This window comes from Pelophylax lessonae, assembly GCF_965119305.1.
Source record: "Pelophylax lessonae genome assembly, chromosome: 2".
Classification (NCBI taxonomy): Eukaryota; Metazoa; Chordata; class Amphibia; order Anura; family Ranidae; genus Pelophylax; species Pelophylax lessonae.
Window position 1 is genome coordinate 114,580,019 of NC_138769.1, and position 12,538 is coordinate 114,592,556.

At 40.8% G+C, this 12,538-nt stretch overlaps 1 protein-coding gene across 1 annotated transcript in view; it reads right to left on the reverse strand.

Annotated features, from left to right (window-relative positions):
* TRPV3 (transient receptor potential cation channel subfamily V member 3) overlaps window positions 1-12,538 on the reverse strand; it is a 216,199-nt gene that overhangs the window by 9,125 nt on the left and 194,536 nt on the right. Inside the window, exons 32-33 of the mRNA XM_082247973.1 lie at window positions 9,172-9,284; window positions 8,210-8,280 (exon numbers count right to left, since the gene is read on the reverse strand). Of these exons, the coding sequence (XP_082104099.1) occupies window positions 8,210-8,280; window positions 9,172-9,284 (184 nt within the window). The remainder of the gene's footprint in view (window positions 1-8,209; window positions 8,281-9,171; window positions 9,285-12,538) is intronic.

Here is a 12,538-nt window from a genome sequence, read left to right on the forward strand (position 1 = left end):
CCCTGGGCACCAGATGACCTTGTCCCGGCACTGGTCTCACGTGTGTGAGGGGCTTCAGAATTGTTTCTCTGGAGACTGGAGGCTTCAAAGAGATTTGGGTGGGAGAAGCCTCGACCCCTGTCCCCATTCTTTCCTGCCCTGCTGCCTTTTTTCTCTGGACTATTATATCAATAAATGCTGTGCAATAAGTAATGAACCCATTAGTGACTAAGTGTGATCCAATATTCAATGGACATCAAATATATAATGTTCAAAAAAACATAAATAAATACATTCTTGTAAACACATATAAAAATCAATAGTGCAAAAAAAGGCTGAATGGACTAGTGTAGGTAAATAACCATTTAAAATAAACGAAATAAAAAATATAGAATTTTCTAAAGTGTCACTGGTGCCAAATATTTGATGAAGTAAAAAATCACAAATAAATAATTAATGCATATGTGAAAAAGTCCATTTGTGCAAAATAAATCCTATTAAGTCAGTGTTAGTACAATTGTAGCCTTTTCAAAGGTGCCATTAGTGCTGAATTTGTGCAGATAATAGAGCCACATAAAGTGACAAGGTGACACAGTGACAACTTCTCACAGCAAACTGTGCACCCCCTTGTGAGTGAATGCTCACCTTATGAAGTGGGACTTAGCATTTAAGCTATAGTCAGAAAGCGCTTAGTGGAATTGTTATCATTTTGGAATACTGCCCTGCGGCCCAGTCTCTGAAGGGAGGGGATCATGCTCTGCTTCAGTATGTCACAGTACATATTGACATTCATGGTTCCCTCAATGAACTGTAGCTCTCCAGTGTCGGCAGCACTCGTGCAGCCCCAGACCATGATACTCCCACCACCATGCTTGACTGTAGGCAAGACACACTTGTCTTTGTACTCCTCATCTGGTTGCCGCCACACACGCTTGACACCATCTGAACCTAATAAGTTTATCTTGGTCTCATCAGACCACAGGACATGGTTCCAGTAATCCATGTCCTTAGTCTGCTTGTCTTCAGCAGACTGTTTGAGGGCTTTCTTGTGCATCATCTTTAGAAGAGACTTCCTTCTGGGACGATAGCCATGCAGACCAATTTGATGCAGTGTGCGGCGTATGGTCTGAGCACTGACAGGTTGACCCCCCCCCCCCCCGCTCCTTCAACCTCTGCAGCAATGCTGGCAGCACTAATACGTCTGTTTCCCAAAGACGACCTCTGGATATGACCCTGAGAACATGCACTCAACTCCTTTAGTTGACCATGACGAGGCCTGTTCTGAGTGGAACCTGCCCTGTTAAACCGCTGTATGGTCTTAGCCACCATGCTGCAGCTCAATTTCAGGGTCTTGGCAATCTTCTTATAGCCTAGTCCATCTATATGTAGAGCAACAATTCTTTTTTTCAGATCCTCAGAGAGTTCTTTGCCATGAGGTGCCATCTTGAACTTCCAGTGACCAGTTTGATAGAGAGAGAGAGTGATAACACCAATTTAACACACCTACTCCCCATTGACACCTGAGACCTTGTAACACTAACAAGTCACATGACAACGGGGAGGGAAAATGGCTAATTGGGCCCAATTTGGACATTTACACTTAGGGGTGTACTCACTTTTGTTGCCAGCAGTTTAGACATTATTCGCTGTGTGTTGAGTTATTTTGAGGGGACAGCAAATTTACACTGTTATACAAGCTGTACACTCACTACTTTACATTGTAGCAAAGTGTCATTTCTTCAGCGATGTCACATGAAAGGATATAATAAAATACTTACAAAAATAGGAGAGGTGTACTCACTTTTGTGAGATACTGTATATAGCATTTGATTGTGTTATTGTCTTTCTAATTTTATTATGGAGAAGTCAGTTTATATCATCATACCTATTTACCGGTACGTATATTCTAACTCCACAATGAAAACAAATGTGTACACTTGCTTGGTAGATCAAAATGGATTTGAGATGTGCCATTATTCATATTGTATTATATCCTAATAGTTGTGTTGAAGTGCCTGTTAGGATCTTTATGAATATTTTTTTTTTTTCCGACAAGAACAACCCTATGATTAGTGCTACTAAAAAGAAAACCAATCACCAAAAATTCATATAAACTTAAGCATGAAATGTAATTAAATAAGTTATCAATATTTTCAAAGCTGCAGCTTTAATTAAAAAAATCCTGCCATGAAAGTCTTTATTTAGGCCATTCCTGTTATGGGGTGACAGCTGTCTCCGAATTTTGCTCCTACGCTGTCACTCTGTCAACTTCAACTCTGGCGGAACCTTCAAGTAGCCTGGGCCAACACTCACTGCACAATTACATAGTAGTTGAGGTTGAATAAAGACAATTTTCCATCCAGTTCAACCTGTGTAGGTGTGTTTGGCCATAATCATTTCACATATCCCTGAATGTTTTTATCCTTGAGATATATATCCAAGAGTCTTTTAAAAGTAGCCATACTCCCTGCAGTTACTACCATTTGTGGTAGAGAATTCCACAGTCTTGTAGCCCTTACTGTAAAAAAAACCCCTGCGTAGTCTGAGGTTAAAACGCTTCTCCTCTAATCGCATTGTATGGCCTTGTGTCCTCATGCATTCCTTGCAATTGAATAGTTTTTTTTCTATGCCGAGATCACCATTGAGGTATTTGTAAATCGCTATCATGTCCCCTCTCAGGCGTCTCCTCTCCAGGGAGAATAAATCAAGCGCTTGTAATCGCTCTTCATAATTAAGGTCCTCCAAACCCCTAATAAGTTTAGTTGCCCTTCTCTGGACTCTCTCCAGCTCCAAACACATCCCTTCTGAGGACTGGTGACCAGAACTGGACAGAATACTCCAGATGCGGTCGGACCATTGTTTTATAAAGTGGTAGGATTATAGTTTTATCTCTGGAATACATCCCCTTCCTTATGCATGCTAATATTCTGCCGGCGTTAGCAGCTGCAGCTTGACATTGCATGCTATTGCTAAGTCTATCTTCTACTAAGACTCCCAGATCTTTCTCCATTTTTGATTCTCCCAGAGGCCCCCCCCCCCTAAAGTGTATTGTGCTTTTATGTTTTTAGTCCCCAAGTGTAATACCTTACACTTCTCCACATTAAACCTCATTTGCCATGTAGTTGCCCATTCTGTTATTTTGTTCAGGTCATTCTGTAAGATTTCTACCTCACAATGTGAAGTTATTGCCCTGCTTAATTTCGTGTCATCTGCAAAAACTGAGATCAAGCTAATGATCCTGTCCTCAATGCTATTTATGAATAAATTTAACAAAATTAGTCCCAGGACTGAGCCTTTGGGGACCCCACTTACCACTCCAGACCAGTCTGAGTATGCGTTATTTATTACCACCCTTTGGACACGCCCCTTAAACCAATTCCGTATCCAAGAGCAAACCTTGTGGTCGATGCCTGCAGACCTTATTTTATAAATTAAACGTTTGTGGGGAACTGTATTACACGCCTCAGCAAAATCCAGATACACCACATCCACTGGTCTCCCCCTATCTAGCTCACAGCTCACCTCCTCGTAGAATGTTAACAGATTGGTTTGACAAGAACGCCCTTTTGTAAACCTGTGCTGATTACTGCTGATGATGTTATCTTTAGCAAACTCTTGGATATAGTTCCTTATCATCCCTTCCAGAAGTTTACATACTATTGACGTCAGGCTGACCGGCCACTTATAATGTTCTCACTATCAGGAGGATGGTCCAGCTGATGCCGGAATGAATTCATATAGACAGGAAGTGGCTGAACAACAGCAGAAGATCAAGAGCACTGGGTTACAAAAACAGAAAATTGTATCATACTTACTGTAATTTTCTTTTCCTGGTGCCTATCCATGGCAGAATACGTGTGATAGTAGCCCCGCCTACTTCCGCCCACAGGACCAGTGCATAGCTATAAAATGTTAACACCCACACAACACAACACAAATTGATTTACCACACGTATGCTGCCATGGATAGGCACCAGAAAAAGAAAATTATGGTAAATATGATACAATTTTCTGTTTTCCTGGTGCCTTCACGGCAGCATACGTGTGATAAACCAATAACTAGCTATCAGGGTGGGAAGCTTCATAAAATGTCATCATAAGAAAGTGAATAAGCTACTGGCTTTCTGCCAAAGACAGGTGTAGTGAGGACTACTTAACCCATCAATAGTGCTGAATAAATGTGCCAAAATGGAACAGGATTGGCTCCTCTACTAGTAATGTTGTCTGACATCTCTGCATAAGGTGCCCACGATGTTCAGATGCTGCTAGAGGAATGTACAGCAAATACTTTCGGTGGTTGCAACCCTTAATTCTAAGGTCCCATCTGCCTGGAACATCGGAATGCTTTCCATTCTGAACATGTGAGATAAACGAGGGAAGAAAGTACTGAAAGTCACAGGAGCATCCTACCAGAGGACCACTGCACCTATGCCAAAACTGCCTAGCCTTTAGTTTGATCTCAGGGGCCTGGTAGTCAACCTCTGAAGTTGGCTACCTGGGACACCTCCAGGAATAGCTCCAGGGATAGAAATCAGTCTCACAGGTTTAGGCACAGCTGTCAGATGCTGTCTGCCTGCCAAGATGTATACTTGGAATGCTCATGCCGGACAAGGCTGGAACTTGACATTTTGCCAAGGATACCAATCTAGCCTTTTGCTACTGCAAAACTCTGGATCCACCTGAAAATTGAATGATGCCACCTCTATGGCATTGTCTGCTTGGATCCAGATTGCATAAAACAGCCCAGAACTTCTGGATATTACCTTGGAAAACCAGATGCCAAAGACAACCAAGCCCCTTGATATCAAGGGTGTCTAGGTCTCTTTCCCAGAATGATCCACTGTCTGAGGTGTCTTTCCATGAGGATTCCTTAAAAAAGGAAAAGAAGACTTCCTTGCACGAGAGCCAGACCCCTGAGCCTCAGCAATAGGGAAATCACCTAACCAAAGGCTGAGTCAACTTATCCCTCGAAGAATAGAAGCCTGTAAAAGCCTGGGGTGAAACCAGGCCAAATAAATTGCCTCACATGAGGATACCCACTGTTCTAGGCCTCTCATACAAAAGTGGAGATCCAGATCCCTCCTGGTACAGACAGCTTGTTTCTGAGACTATAGTGTATGAACCTATCCAAATTGTTGATGGGGACAATGGCCTCTTCCAGACAACCCTGGGCTGTAGTTGTTGGGGTCTATTAACAAGGGGGCCCCCAGATCCCGCCTCCCCCATGTGAATGGATATCAGGTACATCTTACCCCTACCCATTCACCAAAAAATTGTACAAAAAAAATAAACACAAAAGCCAGTTTTATACAAGTCAAAAGGGGGGCAGTGCCACCGGGTGATGTTACCGGGTGTCTCCGCCCCTTGCCTATAAAAGAGCTATCATGGCTCTAGCGGCTCATTAGCCGAGTGGAGTGTGAAGAGGCGGGAGCGTCTTTTAATTTTTTTTCTATTTTTTGGGTATGGCGGGCGATGTAATTGACAACGTATTTATATCGGGGGACACAATTTTTTTTATTTTTTAATGAAGGACTTGCTTTTGTGTTTTTTTTTGTTCACTTTTTTGCTGAATGGGTAGGGGTATGATGTACCCGATATCCATTCACATAGGGAGGGGGGCCGGGATCTGGGGGCCCCTTCTTAAAGGGGGCTTCCAGATTCCAATAAGCCCCCCACCCGCAGACCCCCACAACCACAGCCCAGGGTTGTCGGGAAGAGGGCCTTGTCCTCATCAACATGGGGACAAAGTGCTTTGGGGGGCCCCCAAAGCACCCTCTCCATGTTGAGGGAAAGTGGCCTGGAATGGTTCAGGAGGGGGGCACTCGCTCTTCCCCCCCCCCCCATCCACACCAGCCAGGCTGCTTGCTTGGATAAGGGTAAGGGATAGACCCCACGCCTTTTTTTTTTTAATTTTGGCGTTGAGTTCCCCTTATGATTTGTACCAGACCCAAAGGGCATGGTATGGATTTTGGGGGGGACCCCACGCCGCTTTTTTTTTTTTAATTTTGGCGTGGAGTTCCTCTTAAAATCTATACCAGACCCAAAGGGCCTGGTACAGATTTTGGGGGGGACCCCATGCCGTTTGTTTTTTAAATTCTGTCATAAAGTTCCCCTTACCACCAGGTAAGGCAGGTAGTTAGTGGATAGTGAGTTGAGTTAGTTTAGTGCAGTCAGTGTAGTGAACAGGTTATACCCCACTTTTATATTGTATAGATATGTTGTTGTCCTGGGTCCCCTCTCAGTGATCCCCAAGTTTTGTGTTCTGTCACTTATAGTTCGTGAGCAGTGCCATGCAAAGCTGACCAAGATTTCCCATAGACGCCAATGAGCACTGAAAGCTGAAAATTGGTCTAGGCAGGAAGGGAGTGAAAGTGCCCTGTATTTAGAAATAGAAAATGGTCCTTGATGCAGGGTTTGCGGTTATGGGCGTGCTAGCATGCAGTCCTATCATGTAAACACCCTATCTGGAAGACACTGGGTCTTTAACCCCATGTTCCTCAACTCTTCTGTCTGCCTCCCAGTCCTGGCCACTTCCAAGATGACTTCTAGCTAGTCTTGCCCAACTGCAAGATGACCACTGGGGGAGTACTTTCCCAAACCAAAGATGCCCCCCATGTGAGCTCTAGCCACATCATCTGTTCAGCATAATGCATCATTCCCTGAAATGTAGACATTTAGCTTTCTCTTCCACAGTTGCCACTGGAATGCATACTGGAACATGGTGCAGCTGCAGACCATCCAAGAGGAAATGGAACACACAACGTATGAGGCCATTCACAGATAAATTCCAAAAAATGAGAAAACATACCTATCTTGGAAATGCAGGGTCACAGTTCAACGGATCCACTCACTTCTGGGAAGCAGGCTCCAGCCATGGACAGCTCTTCTGAGAAACAACGCCCTGGCTGCACTGCTGTATGTGGGGCTAGTTAGCAACTTAGCACTCAGTTTTTCACCCCAAAAGATTCACAGAAGTGGTTCCCTGCCTTATCAGAGCATTTAGCGTCCCAAGGTCAGGGACTGTGCTACAGGAGAGGCTTAACCTGTGCGGAAACCCACCAAAGATGGCGGGTAAGGGTTCCTTCTCTTCACACTGGCTGTGAGTTCCATGAGGACAAAAAAGGGAATGTGCTGTTGTGTGGGTGTTAACATTTTATAGCTATGCACTGGTCCTGTGGGTAGTAGGTGGGGCTACTATCACACGTATACTGCCATGGAGGCACCAGGAAAAAGGATATAAAAGGGTGAAAACAGTAAAAAGAAAAAGGCAGTTGTTTATGCTACACAGTGCTTTAGCAAATTTAATGTTATCTAGTTAAAGTTTAGATTTACAGTAAAGGCAAAGACTACATTCACAGCAGTAATTTAGGCTGGTCCAAATTGTAGACGCAGGATATAGAGATTCCTGCTGTGGCTCTGAATGGGTAGGTGCAGCCACTGGCCCTGTTCGCTATAATGACAGGTCACCGATGGCCACAGCAATTCGCTGCTGTCTGCACAGCTGGCGATTACCCGCAGTGGTTGCTGCTGGAGACACACAAATGAATAAACTACAAGTCCCATCTCACACCACAGCAGATGGACTTGTAGTTCTCAATGGAACACAAGTGCAGTCATCACAGCACATGTTTATTGACTCTTTATCCAGCTCTCAACTAAAAGTCTCCAACTAAAAGTCTGTACCTAGGTTCAGACAAAAAACTGGAGAAGGAGTCTGCAGTATCCAGTGCTTTGCAGGCTAATTTTCAAAATAATTAATGCAAATATGCATTTATAATTTCTTTGCAAAAGGTGGACTTAGCCTTTAAACTGCTGCTTCCTTCCACTACCAGTAACAAACCCTGCAGCCACCCCCACCTTCGACCGGTCATGGATAGTTGTGAAAATCTGGGCTCAGGAAAATCAGCACAGTAGTTAAAGGTTAAGTTAACCTTTTTACAGAAACAGGCTCATGCAGACGAGGAACCACAGCAGTTTAAATGCATTGAGTTGTTTGTTAAAATACAGGTAGGAGGTTTCTGTTCCCCATGTGGTCTGGCCCAAACAGTTCTTGCGTTTTATATTAGCTGCCAGACACAGCACCCTTTGGTGCTTACCTCTAGCATTGCAAGAACGGACATACTTCATGTTTCAAAAGCCATACATGTGCAGTGCATTTTCCTTCTCTGCCTATCCCAGCAGGAGCTGAGCTCAGCAATTTTGAGGGTTACCATTGTAAAGCAATACACACCATTTAACTTGGGCTCTTCGTTCAAGCACGTAACCTGATTATGCCACTCCGTCCATTTAACTTCATTGATTCTGTAGATAAAGAAAATGGAAACATGTTGAAAAATTATTGGTGGCACTGGTGTACATATTCAAGAAATTAGAGCAAAACAGTTATAAGTGAGTATAAATCTAACAGAGCCTCAGATAGCAGTAAAAACTTGACAGAGGTTCTAATCCTTTCCCTAGTCTACCTAAAACTTAAAAAAAAAATTAAAAACCTTTTGGCTGGACAAACCCTTTAATTGAAAGGTGTAGGAAACCAGAGCAATAAATCAAATCTCAGCTTGATGAATGCCTAAAATGAGGGACTTAAATAGAACATTGGACACCAGTCACTTTTGTATTTTAGACATAAAGGTTAGACATAAAGTCAGCACAATCACACTTACTACAAATACAGTGAACTATTTCATTTTTAAAGGTAGGGGCATCTTCCTGCAAAGCTATATTCATATAAAAAAATTCTTTATCAGCATTTGCACATATTATGTAAAAGGCCATTCCATCCAAAACTGATATATTACTTTTTAGTATGTGCTGGAGAGTTAACCCACCTAGCAGTTCCTTATATTTCTCTCAGACTCAGTTGAGCTGTTCTCTTTATTTGCGGGTCTGCAAATCGGTTGTTCCCCTTTATAAGAGTTTCTCTCTTCCTTTTGCTTTTTTTGTTTATTTTACAATATGTGAAATGAAATACAACAGAAGATGCAGGAACTCATAAAGGTGGAAGGGAGCACCCAAATCTCATAGGTGAGCTGCAGCAGAGTAGGGAATTATGGCAGGGAGATCTTGCTGTTGGAGTATCCAAGACATATAAGAAGCCAGGGTCTAACTCAGCCAAACAGGCTCAATGCATATATAAAATATCCTATTTGGGTAGACTGACCCTTATACCTTTATAAAACCATAATACGTTATTACCTTAAACATAATCGTCTGTCCTTTTCTGAGATGTTGCAAATGTTTCCAAGTTTGAATTTATTTCTTAAACAGGTTGGCAAGCATTTCTCATAATCCAGAATGGTTCTAGCTCTCTGAAAAAGAAATGTATTTTTCCTTATAATGTGCATTAAAACATCATTTTTTATATACAATACATTGTAACATTTCTTATCTTGGTAGGTCATGGTAATATGGTAATAGTTTATTGTAGAAGGTTAAAAATGTCATCCCACAATAGCACTGATAAAAGAAAATTAATTTGTCCAAAAGGCTGATTCATTAAAGTGGGCATTCCATTAAAAAGTAAGGTGATCTTTTAGAAAAATTAAAAAAATGACCTACCTTACAAACCTAGGTGCTATGGGTGTCATAACTGGACCTTCTGGAGAGATCCTGTGAAAGCTGAGGATTCATAATCTTGTACTTAGAACTCTCTCTCATCCCCTTGTGAGAATAGGAATAATCAGGATCTCACATTGAGGTCCAGTGATGTTCCTGCCATGTACAGAATCACCTGAAAGCCAGTTGTAGGGTAAGCATATTTTTTCTTTTTCTCCTTAAGTATGATTTTTTTTTTTTTCTTTAAACACTGGGTTTAGTTATGGTTCTTTAAGTCAACACAAGGAATGGTACCTACATTCAAAGAAAGGTGTGCCTTTTGCTGTTGGCTGCTGTCTTAGTTGAAATCTTACCTCCTCTGCCCACTCCTTCATACCAAATAGCAGCAAATCTAGCAATTTAGGGTTAGGTAGGGTATGTTGGCGCTGCCGTTTCTAGTAATAAATAGATGGGAGAAAGGTATAAGTAGTAATATGAGAAAGATATAAATATAAATCTAAAATATAATTGAAATATATATTGGGCCAATCAATGGTATAAATGCGTAAAAAGAATTAATGTAGGTCCTTATAAACACCAAATGTATCCAACCATAAGCTTCAAATATGTCACAGTTAATTATTGGTAAACACTTGACAATGGTAAAATTTAAATAAATATAATAACTTAGAAAACAGTGCAAACAATTTATATAATAGCAAGTGAATATTGCAGAGATAAAAATTAAATAAAGTGACTCGTGCAATAAATAATATGGCCACTAGGTGGCAGTGCCAGTGTTAGAAATAGAAAAGTAAAAGGATATCCAGGTGATATTCTCAATATACAAGTGTCAAGGTGAAAAAGATTTGTGCTAAGTTATATATAATAATGTAATCACTAGAGGTATTCTTTTAAAAAAATGGCCCCAATATGATGTGGGTATGGATATCCGAGTGACAAAAAAAAAAAAATTATATATAAATATAAATATGGTCAATAGTGCCACTTAAGTATACTCTAAAAAACTCATGAAGTACCAAGGTGTAAAAAATATAAATAAATATAGTGTTAAAATTATGCCAAGGAATTAATATAGTCCGTAATAAATATCTGGTGAAAAAAGTCCACAAAGTATGATCAATATGTAGATCTTCCAGAAAGTGCAACAATAGTGAGTATTAAGGTGCCAAAATAAATTCTCATATGGAAGGAGTGAGTCCCAGTGATGGATTCGGGATGTGGGTGCCGGGTGAGGAAAATCCGTGCTCCCTCTCTATATAGCCCGCACTCACCAGAGAGCGGCACCCCTACAGGGGTAACCAACGTTGTGTATATGGTGTAAAACCCTTGATGGCTCTCGATAGATCCCTCCAATCCTCCTGGGTGAATCTCACTTCCTCCCTCTTATGGTTAAAGCAAGCGGTATATTGTATAGGGTATCGATAGGGCAGCTCTCCAAAGTGTTGAAGACGGTATCCAGGATGTATAGATAGAAAACACTAATATAGTGATGTACCGTTTAAAGATTCCATTTATTGACAAAAATACAGGTAGTACTCACATTTAAAATCAAAGTGCAGCATCCGTAAGCGTGTAGGGACCGCAAACCCCTCGTGTAGCGGTGTACCCCGCTACACGAGGGGTTTGCGGTCCCTACACGCTTACGGATGCTGCACTTTGATTTTAAATGTGAGTACTACCTGTATTTTTGTCAATAAATGGAATCTTTAAACGGTACATCACTATATTAGTGTTTTCTATCTATACATCCTGGATACCGTCTTCAACACTTTGGAGAGCTGCCCTATCGATACCCTATACAATATACCGCTTGCTTTAACCATAAGAGGGAGGAAGTGAGATTCACCCAGGAGGATTGGAGGGATCTATCGAGAGCCATCAAGGGTTTTACACCATATACACAACGTTGGTTACCCCTGTAGGGGTGCCGCTCTCTGGTGAGTGCGGGCTATATAGAGAGGGAGCACGGATTTTCCTCACCCGGCACCCACATCCCGAATCCATCACTGGGACTCACTCCTTCCATATGAGAATTTATTTTGGCACCTTAATACTCACTATTGTTGCACTTTCTGGAAGATCTACATATCGATCATACTTTGTGGACTTTTTTCACCAGATATTTATTACGGACTATATTAATTCCTTGGCATAATTTTAACACTATATTTATTTATATTTTTTACACCTTGGTACTTCATGAGTTTTTTAGAGTATACTTAAGTGGCACTATTCACCATATTTATATTTATATATAATTTTTTTTTTTTGTCACTCGGATATCCATACCCACATCATATTGGGGCCATTTTTTTAAAAGAATACCTCTAGTGATTACATTATTATATATCACTTAGCACAAATCTTTTTCACCTGGACACTTGTATATTGAGAATATCACCTGGATATCCTTTTACTTTTCTATTTCTAACACTGGCACTGCCACCTAGTGGCCATATTATTTATTGCACGAGTCACTTTATTTAATTTTTATCTCTGCAATATTCACTTGCTATTATATAAATTGTTTGCACTGTTTTCTAAGTTATTATATTTATTTAAATTTTACCATTGTCAAGTGTTTACCAATAATTATCTGTGACATATTTGAAGCTTATGGTTGGATACATTTGGTGTTTATAAGGACCTACATTAATTCTTTTTACGCATTTATACCATTGATTGGCCCAATATATATTTCAATTATATTTTAGATTTATATTTATATCTTTCTCATATTACTACTTATACCTTTCTCACATCTATTTATTACTAGAAACGGCAGCGCCAACATACCCTACCTAACCCTATTTTTCAGATATAGTTTATCTATATTTTTGGGGTAGGCTGCAGCCAAAAAATTAGCTTAATTACATCCATTTGCGCGGGATTTGTATACTTATTATTAAATCTAGCAATTTGTAGCATGACTCGAATTTAAGCCTATCTATAATAAATTGGCTTAAATTCCAGAAGTGGGTGGGCCTGTCCACATCATTGTTTG